The sequence below is a fragment of the Bubalus kerabau genome, chromosome 3 (genome assembly GCF_029407905.1).
Source record: "Bubalus kerabau isolate K-KA32 ecotype Philippines breed swamp buffalo chromosome 3, PCC_UOA_SB_1v2, whole genome shotgun sequence".
Classification (NCBI taxonomy): domain Eukaryota; kingdom Metazoa; phylum Chordata; class Mammalia; order Artiodactyla; family Bovidae; genus Bubalus; species Bubalus kerabau.
Genome location: NC_073626.1, coordinates 34,888,793 through 34,905,460, shown reverse-complemented (window position 1 = coordinate 34,905,460; position 16,668 = coordinate 34,888,793). Strand labels below are relative to the sequence as shown.

Genomic DNA, 16,668 nt, shown 5'->3' with positions numbered 1-16,668 from the left:
TCTGTGCTGCTTCCCTCCCACCTCCACCTCCATCTGGTGTCCAGGCTGAGGAGAGGCCCAGCTCTAAATAGAGCAAGTGGCAGAGGGCTGGAATGTGCTAACAAGAGAGAATGGTGGGAGGAAACGGCATGAGGGAGGTGACAGCCAGGAGACCTCTGAGGAGGGCAGCTTTTTGGACTCAGAAGAGAGCCGCACGTAGGCCGGGCAGCCTAACGAAAAGCCAACGGCTGTCAACAGAGAGGAAGGGAACCTGTGTGGCCGTGAGCTCCGCTCGGTGCGCCCACGTGGCCCACCACCAGAGCCCAGTGACTGGCCAGAAACGGGCTGAGCCCCCCACGCTCCCCAAGCAGCGAGCACACACCCAGCGGGGGAGCACAAGCCTGGTTTATAATATTCCTTTGGACAAAGGGCCAGTGCTCCAGCCCTGAGCCCAGGCCAGTCATGAGACCACTGCAGCTGCGCAGGGTCGCCTGCCCCAGCTGCCCCCAGCTCCCAGCACCGTGGTGGTGCAGGTCCTGGGCACTGGAGGAGACCTGCCACCCCCCATGCCATCTGCACTGGAGGAGCCAGGCCGCCCTGGTGGGATGGGGTGGGAGTGTAGGACAAGCTCAGGCTCTCAGGACGCCCTGCTCTCAGTCAGTGATACAGCACCAAAGGCCTGCCCGTGTAGGAGACGTTGTCCTTCAGGAGGGGGGACCCCACAGCCATGCGCACCTTGTTCCAGCGGTGGCCTTTGTTGTAGATGGGCTTGACGGAGCGAGGAGACCAGCGGGTCAGGTATCTGTGGGGGGAGGATGGGAGGCAGCCATGAGGGCTGGTAGCCCAGGATGCGGCAGAGACCATGGGCACAGGCCCCTCGGGCTGAAGCTGCACTTGGTCAACCAAACACTTTCACCAGCTTTCCTTTCTTGAGGAGAAGGGGCTTTTCCTGGGAGCAACTGCCCAGTGTGCTGTACACAGATGGGCTGGGCTCTGGCAGCCGCATGCGTGTGTGGCCACGTGCTCGCCTGTCTTTATGAGTTGCCAGTGTGTGTGCGTGTGTATCTGCTGGGGGAGGAGGCAGAGGAAGAGGCTACTCAGAGAGCAGATCGGCCCTCTCTGGCCCAGTCGGGAGAGGAGAGGCTGATGTAAGGACTTGGAGGAATCCCTCCCTCTCCCCCACTTGGCTCACTCCGCCACCCCAGCCCTCAGGGAACAAGCCTGGGCAGCCACAACTGGCGGAGGACCCCTGACCCCTGACCCTCAAGCAGGCCATGATGGGAGCCAAGGGTGAGGGCCCGTGGGTGCAGACATAGCCCAGGAAGGTTCATGTAATACGAGCGGGGATGGGGAAAGATGGCTGCCGCCCATAGTCCTTTGGCCTCCTTTGGGGATGGCAGGGCCCTGACAGTTCCGGGAAGAGTGGCTCATGCCGGCTAAGACTGGGGTTTACTCTGTTCAGAACAAAATTTGGATCCTATCCAGAGGCCCACCCTTCGTCCTGAAAGCTCAGCCTCGGCAAAGACCAGGATCCTCCCCTGCTTCCACACTAGGTTAGGGCTCAACCCAGTGCCTCTAGAGACCCTCCCCTGAGAAGTTTTAATTAAAAAAATGAATAACCATGGCTGAAAATTTTTAGATAAGAGTGAAAAAGTTAAAAAAAAAAAAAAGGAGTGAAAAAGTGACTGCTAATGTATACATTTCAACTGAGCTCCCCTGGACCTCTATTTCCTGAGCTCTGAGAGGAAGGGAAAGCTGTAGGGCTACACGCCACGTGCGAGGTGGGCAGGCAAGGGCTTCCACCGACCACTGGGTGGCTGTCAGCCCCCAGCAGCGAGGTCTCTGTGCCGTGAACTGGCCCCAGAGCCGCCTCTGCTGTGGCTGGTGGTGCTGGGACCTGGCAGGGTCCTATGCTGGTGTCTCCCTGGGTTCAGAGTGGGTGGGTGAAGAGGTGGGATATGGAAGCAGGCTCCTTGGGATTGAAGATCCTGAGGCACACCAGGCTCTCCAGAGTTGCTGCCCTATTGCACCCCTCCGCCCACCCTGTCCCTCCCACCCTGGAGAGACCCTGGGAAGCTGGGCTTCGGCTGGCCCTGGGCCTGATGCCTGTGCCACAAGGAGCAGGCAGCTGCTGTGGAGGGGCTGGCCTCCGGTCAGCTCTCTGGGACCACTCCAGCTCTAAGAACCAAGGCTCCCTGCTAATTGAGCTCCTTCCTCCTACCTCTCTGGAAGGGGCAGGGAAGGAGATGGCACAGCTTGACAATCGTCAAGTCCCTAGTTGTAGCCAGGACTCCCTCTCCTCCCCAGGAGGGCCTTTTGCAACCCCATGAGCCCCCACAAGCCATCAATCCTGCATCACGATGATGGACACCGGATATACGGGAGGGAGCCTGGCTTTGCTTCAGAGGCTGAGGGCAGGATGGATTGTGTCCTCAAGCCTGCTGCTGTTTCTTAACACGCTGGAGTGGGGGTGTGCTCAACTCCCAAACGGTCCACAGCATAGAAAGACAAGAGGAAGTCAGTATGTCCTGTTCCCCCAGGGCTGCTGGCAGATGGCCCAGCTGGCAGCGCAGGAGGTGCAGGTGGAGATGGGCAAGGGGCCAGGGTGCTGGCAGGGAGTCAGTGAAGACCCAGCTCTGGCCCTGCACCCCCAGCCCAGCAATCTAGAGCTGGTATCTGCCTGGCCTTCCATCCTCCATTCCTCGGTTCTGTTGGGGGTCAGCCTAAGAGGTTTGCTGGGAGTGGGGGAATCTTGCTTTGCTCTACCCAAAGAGTGCAGTTCTAGTGACATTAGGACAGGCTGAAGGAGGGGCCATTGATGGGAGGGAACAAGGAACACCAACATCAATTTTACAGACCTGGATCTACTCTCAATAAGAGAGTACTGTAGTTCTACGAGTATGTAGTGTGGTAGTGTCAGAGACAGCTGTTTGAGTGTTAGACAGGAACCTGTTCCTACACCAGAGGGGGCCACCCTGCTCAGGCTGAAAGGCAGATTGATTGATTCTAGGATCTAAAGGCCTTTCTCTCCTGTTCCATAAAACCTCAGGATCTCATGGGATGCCATACGCAGCTGAGCAGATTGTTAACTGTACAACTCTAGGGAGAACATTCACAATCTAGTCTATATGGATGCTGCCTTCAAGTTTTACAGTATATGATCTGATAGCTCTATACGGTGGCCCTACCCCGGAGAGCCCTCCCATTTCTATTTCTAAAGTCTCATTTTGCCCTTTAATAACCCCAGTGCTATTACTGAAAGTTTGTAGAACTGCTCTGACATTCCCATAGCAACCCAGTATGATGTCATAAACAGAGGATTAGCACATTCTAATGCCCAACCAGCAGATCTTCTTACCCTTGTTACCCATGGGCTAAGTGCCCTGCTGGGAAGGGACAAGGAAAGACGCTGAGGCCGGCAGAGGGAGAGTAACAGAGGCGTGCACAGTGGTGGGACTGATGGGGTGGCGGGGTGGCGTTCAGGCTGGAAGGGACGGAGTGCTCCAGCTTTCCTGAGCTGCAGGATGAGCTCCAGGAGCTGGCCTCCCCAGCCCAGGTCTGTGTACCTGTTGAGTCGCGGTCTGGTCTTTGGAACAAATCCTTCAGGAAGCTTGGGCCTGTGATTTGGGAGCAGACCTGAATGGAGGGAAAAGCATTTAAGACGATGGTCTCTGCACTCCCTCTGCAGCTCTGGGGACTGAACAGAAAGCCCAAGGGGGTAGGAGGCTGGCACTAGGGGGCGAGTATAATGCAGTCTCTGGACACACACTGTCCTTTCAGGAGGGGCCCGGAGGTGTGGAAGGTGTAATGGTGCCCACAGCCCCCTGCCCCCTCTGCCCGAGGGCCCTTTACCTGCTCGGTGGGCCATCTTCACACACTCCTCTATCTTGCGGTGCTCTTCCTGGCACAGCCCAGTGATGCTCCGGGGCAGCATGCCCCCATGTGGCCGGATGAACTGACTGAGCAACAGAACATCCTAGTGGAAACGGAAACAGGAGAGGAGGATCGTGTGGATGGGTGCCGGCTGCCAGGGAGCCAGGGCCAAGTGGCCTGCAGGGTAGGCTGCTGTAGCTGGCATTGTAAGGGGCTGACGCCACCCTGAGAAGCGACCTGAGACCATTCCCTCCACACAGAGCTCTGCACTCAGGCCCGCTGCCTCCACTGCAACAAGTTCAGTCCCAACTTAGCAAGATTTCCTGGCCCCATTACCAACCCCAAGAGTTCTCAGCTCCTCTGAGACAGTCTTCCGACAGACTTGGTGAGAGAAGGGGAACTTTTCAAGGTTAATAAGCTATCATGCACCCACAGTATCTCTCCTGGTGATGTTATCTCTTTGGGTGACGTAGGGGGTATGTTATGTATTTACACACAGGAGGGAAGACCTGTACCATTTCCGCCCCCAAAGTCTACATATGACAGGCTACACACCACAGCCCAGAAGACATGTAGAGAGCCCCTCCACCTTCTGCCATGCCCTCTGAACGAAGCGCCAGGCAGCAATAAGCTGAGGAGGATGAGGTCAAGTTGTAAAGTTAAATCCCACATCTTCTACGCCCCCTGTGCCCAGATGTGAATGGATTCCTGGGCTTCCTTTGAACCATCAGACTGCTTTGGATGAGTCAAGGAAATAATGACAAACAAAGCCAGCATCCAGAGAGACCAAGTCCACTCCCAACTCTCACAGGATGGCAAGGGTTAAAGAAAAAGTCTCCCACACCACCCCCAGGGGCCTGACATGCCTGTCTCCACAGTCCTGGTCCTCACACGGATTCGCTGCCCTGGCAGGCGCCTCGCTGTATAACTGTAGATTTGCTTTAATCACTGGTCAGCTCCTGGGGGACCCAGGCCCCCAATTCCCACCCCTGTAATCCTCAGAATCTGATGAAAAGAACTTGGACTGGATTATCTGGGGATAATACACGGGGCTCACAGCCCCAGCGCTGCCCCCACTGCAGGCTGCCAAGGAGGCTGACAGCTCTCTGCAGCGCAGAGTGGCGCTGTCCTGAGCAGAAAGGGGTGAAAAGGAAAACAACTTCTCCAGCCTTTACCTTGGAGGGGATTGGATTTCTTCTGCTTCATAAACAGAGCCAAGTCCATTTCCTGGAAACGGCTGGTAGGAAGAGTACCCCGCAGTGGTCAGGCAGGTGTGGGTTCCCCTCCCCATTCACAGCTGGGATTCTAGGTATGGCCAGGACCCTACAAACTTCCATGTCAAAGAAGCTGAGAGCGCTGCCTGTGGCCTGCAAGTTCCCTGCTGCTCCAAGTGGCCATCAGCAAAAGGGGGGGGACAGGGTGAAAGAACACCTCCACCCCCCCACCCTGGGGTGGCGTGAGGCCAAGGCTCCCAGCCCAGGAGATTAGTTGGGTTGTTCTGTTCAGATCCCATGGGCATGTGGCCTTTCCTGCTCTCACCACCTGACTGGGATCTCTGCCCTTAGTCATCCCATTCCACAGAGGGGCACAGGGACAACGTACAGGTCAAACTGGCCCAAAGCCTGAATCACCTGAAACCTAAAAATAGGGTGCTTAATGTCACCGGCAGAACTCTGAAGGACAAGTATGTATTTCTCCAGGGCTGTGTCCATCCCCCAGGCCTGCCCCATCTCCAGACATGACGCAGAATAGCAGCTGGGACTGGCGGCTCTGCCTGGGTTTCATACCCCAGAATGCATCCCAGCTCTGCTACTTTCTAGCTGTGTGATCTGAGGCTGGTGCATTAACTTTGCCATGCCTCAAATTGCCTCCTCTGTAAAACAAGGATGAAAACAGTACCTACTTCACCGGGATATTGTGGAAACAAAGTGAATTATGCCCCTACCGTTGTTTGCCCTCATCATCTCTCCGTGAAACAACAGCTCTAGGAGAGCTACAGCAAACAGGGGCCCCTGTAGCTCCAGTGGGAAGAGAGTGAAGTGTCCCCAGATCACAGTGAGGGCTCTCAAGACACGCCCTCATTACACAAGGAGGAAAACCAAACCCAGACTCTGATTCTATCTCTTGGGAACACAGCCCTACGAGACTGGGCTCCAGGGCCCTGGTGGTCTGAGCTGCCTGCAACCAGACCAGGAACTGAGTCAGGGACTCTCCACCCTGGTGGCACATTAGAATCACCTGGGGAGCTTTAAAAAATAATGATGGCCGGGCTCCATCCCAAGTCAGTGGAATCATCTAGGCGTGGGGTCTGAGCATTTTTAAAGCTCCCCTGGGATTCATGTATGGCCTGCTTTGAGAGCTGCTGGACACAATGCTTCTGTCTTGGTGGCTCCATGAGACGCTTGTTAAGCCCACGGGGAATGGGAGCTCCGAGATGCACAGACTCACCTCATAGCTATACTTGTGCTTCAGGTTCCAGCGGCAGATGGGGCATTGGCCGGAGGGGTTGGGAGGATTTGGACTTTCCTTGGGAGTCCCTGTGATTCGGCCTTCAATCTAGGAGGCAGAGAAAGAGAGCTGATTAGGGGGAGAGTTGATGATGAGTGGAGACCCCGATCTTTGAGGAACCCCCAAAAGCTGGTGAGGCTTCCTCTCTAGAGGCCTCGGGGCAGCAACTAATGGGCCTCTCTGCCTGAACACAGCTGCTTGACACTGGGTCTCAGGTGGCCACAGAGCTGGGCGTGGTGACCTGCGAGGGTAATAGAAACTGAACTTAATGCTGTGGCAAGAGAAGAGGTGTGTTGTATCTGCTGAATGCTAGCTTTCCATCCTCAAAAAGACAAAATCTCCAGAACTTTATGCTTCCCTCCCCCTGCTTTGGGAAAAAGCAATCCAGGCACATGGTAAAAAGTTTCAAACTGCACAGGGATGTAGAGTCCAGAGGAAGTCTCACCCCTTATCCCGCATATCCTTCTTAGCAGAAACTGCAGTTTCCAGCTCTAACAGAGGTAAGTCTACGCCAGTGGTTCTCAACCAGGCCTCCCAGGGGACACCAGACAATGAAACAATTCTGATCGTCGCCACGGGGGTGGGTCCCTAGAGCCTAGCAGGGAAGCTGCTGATAAGCACCCTATGACAGACAGGCCAGGCCCCCACAGCAGAGAGCCAGCATCTAAAACACCAGCAGTGCTGGGCCAAGAAAGCTGCTCTAGGCCTATACGAGCAGACAACTGTGTGCACGGCCCTCCTCCTCCAAGAGCGCACAGCGGGGGACACAGTCCCCTGGCTGCCTCCTCTCAGCACTCTGGATGCCACCTTTCACACCCCACTTGGGCCAGGTATGAAGTGACCTCCGCCATGGCTGCTGTGTCCTGTGACACAGCCTTGGAGAGACTAAGCGCAATAAACCAGTGACCTGGGCGTCAGCTCCAATTGCAGGAGGGGGAGGTTAGACAGCCTTGCTGATTGAGGCCACGGATTATGAGAGTGAGGCTGGGCCAGGTCTGAGAGGCTTTGGGAGGGAAGCAACTCTCCCAGGGGAGAAGTGGCAAAAGGCAAAGGAGCTGGCTGCGCAGGGTGCTGTTACTACCGCCTTTCCGGCAATGCCACCCCAGCGATGCCAGAAATGGAGCCAAGAGCTTGGGAAAATGGGCAGGTGTATGGAAGGTCTTGGGAGGGGGTCAAAGTGGGCCTGGGCGGGGAGACCTAACATTTACACACTCCTCACTACAGGCCTGGCTCTGTGCTGATAATGGTCCACATGGATCATCTCATTTAACTCCACAGCCTAGTGAGGGCAGATTCATGATCTTATTTTACTGATGAAGAAGTGAGACTCTGGACAATGAGTAATACCCAAAGTCAGCCATGGCACTGCCTCTCCAGGCATGGCTAGGCTCCCTCCCCAAGGGCTCTCATGGGACCACATGCCTCTGAGTTCGTTCCACAAATAGCAAATTCATGCCCCACAGGAAGAACACTCTGCACACACAGAAACCCAATGAGTTTCTCTCTACCAGCATGGAGTTTACAGGGTGAATGCTTGTTTCAGTTTGGGATAAGGGAACTATTCTTAAAGGGATGGGAGTCCCTAGAAAGAACTGCCTTGAGGTCTTAACCTCAAGTACAAAGATTGAGGGGGAGCCTTCTGGGGAAGACCCAAAGAGGGAACCCTAAGGGCTTGTCCTGGGGATAAGAAGGCCTTGGGGAGGGCCGTGCGTGGCTAGCTGCCAGAGGGTTAAATCCCTGGTTGACATGGAAGCCACAGAGGCTTCTGGGAACTCTGTGGAGTGGTTGAGGATTTCCTGGGAGGCACAGAAGGCCATGTGAAAACAACGTTGTCTTTTAGGGATTATAGGATAATCTAGGCCCCATGACTCCCTGAGGAAGGGAGGTGAGATGGGCCCAGTGAGGGTGGGGGTTGGGGGTGGAGTAGAGGGAGTGAAAAGCCGTCTAGCTTTCTCACCACCAGATGAGCCGGGGCGCCAGCTATGAGCCCAGGGCCCAGAAAGTGTCCCCTTCGCACTGCCTCACTCAAGGTGTAGCTTAGTCATTCTAGGCAGAAAGGAAAGAGACAGATCCAGGCTCCTGGCCTGGGGTCAACTCTCTAGCCTTGCCATTGCCTTAGTTTCCCCTTTGGAAAACTGACTCATCGCCCGCCAAAAAACACAGCAGCAAATACTTCTGAGCCCGTGTCATACAAAAGGCCACTCTAATCAAGTAACAGACGCTTCAGTCCAACACAGCGACTATTCCTGATTAACCACACTCTCGCACACAGGTTGAAAATAGTAGATGTGGGATTTATGGTCACAGAGGGAGCAGATCCTGAAGCCAGTCCAGCTGGGGCTCCTACCCTCTCTCAGAGGAGCAGCCGGGCAGCTCCAAGTGGTACAGAGATTAGAAGTGGCCAGCTCGACAATACTTACTATAGTCATCTTCCCTTCTTGGATCTCCACCACTATAGAGATAAAGGGGAAAAATTAGGTCAGCCATTTAATAAGGAACAGGGAGTTTTAAATAATAGCTCAAACCTTACACACGAAGGAAGATGAAGCGCTTTGTCTGCACCTCCCACGGCCCTCACTCGGAAGCGTGCAGGATTTGCTGCCCAGGGCCCAGCTCTGTGCCCTGCAGGCTGTGTGCAGCAGTGCTAAGTCGCTTCAGTCGTGTCCGACTCTTTGTAGCCCCATGGACTGTTGCCCACCAGGCTCCTCTGTCCATGGGGATTCTCCAAGCAAGAATACTGGAGTGGGTTGCCATTTCTCCTCCAGGGGATCTTCCCGACGCAGGGACTGAACCCATGTCTCCTGTGGCTCCTGCACTGCAGGCAGATTCTTTACTGCTGAGCCACTGGGGAAGCCCGTAACGTAGGGGCTTCTGCAAAGCAGGAGACCCCAATTTGATTCCTGGGTTGGGAAGATCTGCTGGAGGAGGGATAGGCTACCCACTCCAGTATTCTTGGGCTTCCCTGGTGGCTCAGCTGGTAAAGAATCCGCCTGCAAGGTGGGAGACCTGGGTTCGATCCCTGGGTTGGGAAGATCTCCTGGAGAAGGGAAAGGCTACCCACTCTAGCATTCTGACCTGGAGAATTCTATGGACTGTATAGTCCATGGGGTCACAAAGAGTCAGACACGACTGAGCGACTTGCACTCTCACTTTTCCTGCAGGCTGGGTGGGGGGCAAATCCAGATGCCCATATCATATCACCTCTCTGAGATTAAGAGTCTTCCCACTGTTTCTGCCTTTCTAAGCCAAGATTTATCTTGGTTCCATCCAAGGTACTTGGCAAGATCTTGCCCTACTGTGGCTAGCAATCGTGGCTTAAGAGCTGAGGGGTTGGGGGTGGACAGAGGCCATAAAAAGACCTTCAAAAGTACCCATTGTATGTGTTCTCTCATGAAGAGAAACCAGACAAATGTGGTTCCTGACCCTGACCAGTCTGAATCTAAGATGCAGTACCCAGGGGCCCCACAATGGGTAATAATGAGATCAATTCACTCTGAGAACATCTTGAGAGCCTTGTGTTAAAAACCTGTACAAAGGCAGCTATCTCTCCTCCCTGCAGGGATGCATTTTGTTATCCACACTGGAGAGGGAAGAGTGACAGGAACGAAGGGCCTGCAGGTACAGGGTTGGGGTCCGGGCAGACTTTCAAAAAGAGGACTGCAGAGTCATCCTGAGAGGGATTCCCTCAGCTCTTCGCCTATTTAGGAGTGAGGCAATCAGAAAAGAACTCAAGGGCAAAACAATTTCATTGCATGCATGTCAGGCTGTACTTATATCCTCTTATTTAACCAGGATGCAGAAAGACAACTTCAACAATATCCTAAGGGAGAACAAAGCTCATAACCCACATTTGGCAAATAAAATCAAACAGAAGGTTCTTGGAGATTCTCCCACGGTCGCCCAGTTTCTTCAGGAAGAGAGAAGCCGTGGCTTTTAGCACAGGAGCTGGCACGCTGCAGATGCTCCATAAATGCTAGGGAGCAAAACGCTGGTTGTGATGCCCTTCTGACTGCTAATTACTGTAAGAGAAAATGTGAGTGCACACAGCTATAGCTAGGCTGCAAATTGTCTCCCCAAATGCTAAAATCATATTTTAACAGCAGCTTGGCTACCACAATTAGTTCTACTCAGCTCTGGTCAAGGAAAGAAGCAGTACAGATTAGAAAGAACCTAAGGTTAACTTTGTGAATCTAATGAAAGTTACGGACCTCGCCCTAGAAACATGTCCCTCGGTGTACACACAATTAGACATGGATTACAGGAAGCTCACAGACCCCTGCAGCTATGTAGCTAAATGGTAAGACTGGTTTTCCCTCAGTGGTGGCAGGAGGTGATTTTCTAAAGTTTCTAAAATAAACATGTACTTCTTTTGCAATAAAAAATATGCAGTAAAAACAGAGAGGCTAAGGGAAAAAAAGTGAGGCAACTCGAACCCACCCGGAGGCCCACAGCAGCATCTGTGATCACTGAGCTCTGTGACTGACACCAAATTGGACCCAGACTGCCTGGAACTATCCCCCATTCGTTTTCTGGGCACGGCCATTCATAAAGACCCATTACTCCAAACAGCCAATCTGAGAGCCCCTCAATTGCGACTCCACACACACAAGGGAGTGACAAGTGGCCAGAAAGGCCCCGAGGCTTTCTCCAGAGAACGCTACAGTTACTAATCAACTCAAAGACAAACTAAGCTCTCCCTAAGAGAAAATGCGTGACCCCACGCACGGATCTACTTGTTCCCAAGAGGCCAGCCTAAACGGGATGTGGGTGAGACTCAACCTGGTACTCAGTCTGGAGGCCAGCACGCCTGCAGGGGGATGGTCACTGCGCTGCGTCAGCTTACAAGAGCATCGGGGCAGGAGGGCCGAGCCCTAGCCCAGCTGGGCACCCAGGAAACTTTGCAAATCTGCAAAAACCAAGTTGGAAGAGGGACGGAGGGTGACCCAGTCTGAGCAACGGCAGGTGAGGGGGGCAGCACAGGTTTTTACGAATCCCGATAGGAAACAAAAGGAGACCTACTCCGGAATCACTTGAGTCGGCGTGAGATTAGCGCCCTGAAGTGAAGCGGACCAACATGTGCTTCCCCTCTCCGTGGAGGCACTTGGGTCCTAACCATGAGGTAAATAAGTCGAGCAAAACACACATCACTCCCGGCAAAGAACCAAACCCTGAAGTCATCCCACTGGCCCCTGGAAGAGAGATCAAAGTCCATGGCAAGCTCCACTATTCATAAGCTCCCCACACAGCAACTCTGAGCCAGTGAATCATCTCACTATAAGTTAGCGGGTAAAACAATAGGCAGATGCTTATCTCATAGAGACAAGATTTGTCAAACGAGGAGGAATGACTTGAGAACTCATATGGAACTGAGACTGATCAAGGCAGTATCTCAGTGCAGGGGCTGAGGGCCCACTGGAGCCTGAAGCCCTAGTAGATTTCAGGCCTCTCAAAACAGAGATAGGAATCAAAACAGTATTGCTTTTCAGCATGCATACAAAAACATGTCAAAACCAAACAAAACCTGAGATTCATTTTGTCCCTGGCCTCCTCTCCATTCAAGAGAAGTGGGGGTGGTTAAGAAAAGCTGGACTAACAGGAGACCATTAGTCACTGATTGAAAACTTGTTTAGAAAAAGATGGAATTGCCCTTGTGTTCTGAGATCTGGCTGGATTAAGTAAACTAAAGAAGCAGTTTTCTAAACCAAGATAAAGGGCCAAGATCTTACACATCAAATAATCTGTGCCACAGGAGGCAAGGCATTTGCTGAGCAACCGTGGAGTGTACGACTGGGCTCCACCCACCGTGGAGAGCTCCCCTCTAAGAGGAGACACAGGCTTTGCCCTAAAGGAGAAAAGAGAACTAAACCAAGCATGGGAACTTCACTCTAATAAAGTCCATGCCTCATAAAGAGGTCCTTTGAGTACTTCAGTAAATACTCGCCTAGGATGGAGTCCAAGATAACTGAATTGTAAGTCTAGAGCAAACAGCATCACGGTGGGTGAGATTGCAGTGAGGCAAAAAGACCTCGATGGCCACACAGACAGACAGAGAGAACTGCGGCGGGATAAAGGCCCACCTGTTAAGTAAAGAAGGAAGTGAGGGGAGATGAATGACAAGGGCTGGAGGGAACTGCTGCAGGAAGTGCCCAGAGGACCGACATCCTTCTTGGAAAGGCTCCATGGAAAGCAAGTCCCAAGCAGAACACGAAGGGATGGAGTAACTGAATGGCAAGGTGGCTACAGGGCAGCACCAACAATCTTACACAGCACGCTAGCAAGTGTGGTCATTCACTGCTTTTCTCAAACCTCTTCCTCCCTCAAGCACTGCTCCCTTCTGCTCATCTTTAACTCTGCCACAAAGGTTTTCTGATTCTCTCACCACCTACCCTTTCCTTTTCCCTTGGACCTGAGGGAACTTCCCTCTGCACTATCCTTCAAAGGAGGAGTCTCACTGCTACACAAAAATCTTTCTCCTAGCAGGTTACTCTGGACCATGTCTTTTGAATTCTTTAAAGCCCCCAACTTGCTCACTTCTATCTCAAAGCTTTTAGTTACAGGGCTGTCCATCCTGCAAGGCACATCCTTTTCTGAAATGCTAGGTCCTCCAGAAAGCTCCCTTAGCTAACTGGAAAAGAAGAAAAACATTCCCTTCAGCTTTTACTTCTTTCAACACACTCTGCTCTGAGGATCTGCCAGATCATTACTGTTCATTTAGAAAGGCATATGTGTTTATTACTCTTGTTTTAAACGCTTTCCTTCACAAGGGCTCTAAGAGTGACAAGGCAGGAACAAGGTCTTATCTCTGCTAGGTCTCACGGTGTCAATCATGAAATTAACTCCAGCAAGTTAACTGATAACAGCTTTTAGGGAAGGAGGGAGCTACCGGGAAGCCCTGCTGTGGAGTCCCAAGGTGGTGTCACTGGTGGAGAGGGAAGATTGCTGGCCCTACTTCTGACTCCAGCACTTACTAGCTGTGTGATGCTGGGCACAGCTACTGAACACCTCTGGACCAGATTTCTTCATTTGTAAAAATGCCAGAAATAACCACCTTTAAAGGTTGTTGAGAAGACTGAAAAGTGTATGTGGAAAACCTAGCAGAGTGCTTGCAGCAGGCACCTAGTAAACCACTATTTCCATTTTTTGCCTTCCCTTAAGTCCTGCTTCTTCCATAATCATCTTTTTTGGTTCTGTATGTCCTTCTGGTCAAAGATCAGACCAAGCTTTCACAACAGCAGCAGGACTGGTATTTCAGGCCAGGTGGTTCTTTGTTGTGGGGGGCTGTCCTGTGCACAGGAAGATGCTTAGCAGCATCCCTGGCTTCTACCACCACACATCAGGAGCACCAGCTGTGACGACCAAAAATGTCTCTGGATATTGCCAAGTGTTCCTGAGAGAACAAACTGCCCTTGACTGAGAATCACTGCTTCATACAGAGAGCTTCTACAGGCAGGAGCAGTAGTGCTGAGTGCCCACGAACTCTGACTAAAATTAGAGTACTATCGTATCAGAAAAGTAGAAATGCTTGAATGTTTTCAGCAAGACGCCAGCTCCCTCTTTGTGACTTTAAATTCTATATATACAATCAGTTCAGTTCAGTCGCTCAGTAGAGTCCAACTCTTTGCGACACCATGAACTGCAGCACACCAGGCCTCCCTGTCCATCACCAACTCCCAGAGTTTACCCAAACTCATGTCCATCGAGTTGGTGATGCCATCCAGCCATCTCATCCTCTGTCATCCCCTTCTCTTCCTGCCCCCAATCCCTCCCAGCATCAGGGTCTTTTCCAAATGTATACAATATTATTCCTCAAATATACCAGCCAGGACCAGTCAAAATTAGCTATATGTGTAATTCTTTTAGCTTTACACATAATGGATAGAGTATCAAGAGAAAGTTGTTGGTGTTGTTTTTAATTTAAAGGCTTTGGAGATAGGTGGTTCTCAAGAAAAGTATAAGCTAAGCTAATGCCTTCAACTAAGATCACATCAATTCAATTATTTGGCTTTTAGGTCTGACAGTAACACAGAGAAGCTACCAGGTATTCATGGTGAGGAAGACTTGAAATATTCATCTCATCATATAGCCATCTCTCCAACTGAAAAATTCAAATCTCAAATACTCCTTTGTTAAAAAGACAAAACTATTCCTTTTTGCCTATCCTCTGGGAACATAGCAAAGAACTGTTTTCAACTTTTAATTTAGAAATGGATATGTGCATTGTAGTTGTTAATGTTTGACACTTGGTAGATGTCATCAAAAATGATACAGGCATGGAATTCCCTGGTGGCCCAGTGTTTAGGACTCCGTGCTTTCACTGCAAAGAATCCAAGTTTGATCCCTGGTTGGGGAACTAAGATCCCACAAGCCAAGTGGCGTGGCCAAAAAAAAAAAAAAAAAGCTATGGGCATATGCCTATTTTACAGCATAGGAACACATGAAACAACTTTCCAGTCCTTTTTACCATCAGCGTGATCTCTTTGGCATCTTTATCAATGCATTAGTTCATCTAACACTAAGGAGGCAGTACCTGGATTTTGTTTTTCTTTCTAGCAAATGTTCTATCTTCCCTTCATAGCTAAATTCTTCAAACACCTATTTCCATTTCTTCATTAATTATCTCTTTAATTTTCCCAAACTGGGTTCCTTATCTGCCATTCTACTGAAAACTTACAAAAGACTTTTTCTGAGACAAATCCAATGCTCCCCTTGTTAGGCTCTTTTTTTTTTTTTGGACTTTTATTCTTCCCCTGGTAAAATGATCACCATTTTCCCCTGGATATAGCTCAGCTTTAGTTAAAGGATATGCTACTCCAGATCTTAAACACACACACACACACACACACACACACAAAACCACTTCTTTGCACATCACTTATCCTTTCCTGCTTCCAGCAGTGCACAAAGGAAGGTTATGTACTGAAAAGAACTTTCCATTTTCTGCCAGATTCCATCCTTTTATGAGCCTATTAAAGATACACCCCCTTCAGGAAAACTTCCAATTCAGTTTGCTGTTTCCAGTAACCAAATCTCTCTGAACATGTGCTTAGTCGCTAAGTCATGTCCATCTCTTTTAGGATCCCGTGGGCTGTACCCACCAGGCTCCTCTGTGCACAGGATTTTTCAAGCAAGAATACTGGAGCGGGTTGCTATTTCCTTCTCCAGGGAATCTTCCGACCCGGGGATCAAACCCGTGTCTCCTGCATTGCAGGATTCTTCACCCGCTGAGCCATCGAGGAAGCCCCAAATACCTAATACCTAAATTGTATTCATTGGAGAGTATTGCATCATCTCATTAGAACCTAACTTCTCAGGAACCCCTTGACAGTTTGAAGTATAGCACTTCGCCTTCAGTAAGCTCTCAGTTCAATGTTAGGCTGCCTTTCCAGACTAAATGAAAAGCAAAACCACCATCCAGGATATGCCTGTTTCAGCTGTTCAATGGCCTTTCCACATTGCCTTCCACCTCTTAGACTAAGGGTTCGGGCAGTGAAAGCTGCCATCAGATTATAGCATTTCAGATGAGAAACTGGAAAAGGAGGCCCAGGGGAGGGTATCCAGCTGACCTTCCCTGATAGCGCAATAATTCTTTAGTGAAGGAGGCGGCGGTTCGAAGAATATGGAATAGAGAATTAACATCCAGTGCCTGCGTGCGTAGGTGCTAAGTCGCTTCAGTCGTGTCCGACTGTTTGTAACCCTATGGACTGTAGCCTGCCAGGCTCCTCTGTCCATAGGATTCTCCAGGCAAGAGTACTGGAGTGAATTGTCATACCTTCTTCCAGGGGATCTTCCCGATGCAGGGATCGAACCCATGTCTTTTATGTCTCTTGCATTCCCAGGCCCTTAACAAAAAACTTTTCTGAACCCTAGAACAAGTTTCTATTCTGCTCCTAAATAAGCAAGGCTTTCTCTCCGACCTTCATCCCCCTCGCCCCACTCCCCGCCAGCACCCATGAGGACACTCACGATGGGTGAGAGATCAAGGAAACAGCATCAGGGTTCCGAAGAAAACTACTAGCATTCCCGGAGCGCAAACATCTCCGAGGTTTCAGAATCGCGCGAAGGAAAGGGAGGGAGGGACGCATGAGGGCAGAAAGAAGCAGCCTTCGTTTCTTCTCTTCAACCCTTGGAGGTCACCAGGACCCAGCACTCACCTTCCCTGAACCCGCGGGCTGGTGGCCTAGCCCAGCTGGTCACGATCGGGCCTGTCAACAGCCCTCTGAGAAACCGTCCACAGCCGGACACCAGCACATTGAGGGCCGCCATCTTGAAAACTATCGCTGACCTCTTGTGCACTTCCGCTTCCGGAAC

At 51.3% G+C, this 16,668-nt stretch overlaps 1 protein-coding gene across 1 annotated transcript; it reads right to left on the bottom strand.

The window, feature by feature from the left end:
* Positions 1-366: 366 nt before the first annotated feature.
* MRPS18A (mitochondrial ribosomal protein S18A) lies at positions 367-16,668 on the bottom strand. The gene is made up of 6 exons (XM_055571339.1): positions 16,512-16,668; positions 8,781-8,812; positions 6,301-6,408; positions 3,832-3,955; positions 3,546-3,615; positions 367-781 (listed from the first exon to the last, which is right to left on the bottom strand). Exons 1-6 carry the CDS (start codon positions 16,621-16,623, stop codon positions 637-639), a joined length of 591 nt encoding a protein of 196 aa, XP_055427314.1. The 5' UTR covers positions 16,624-16,668; the 3' UTR covers positions 367-636.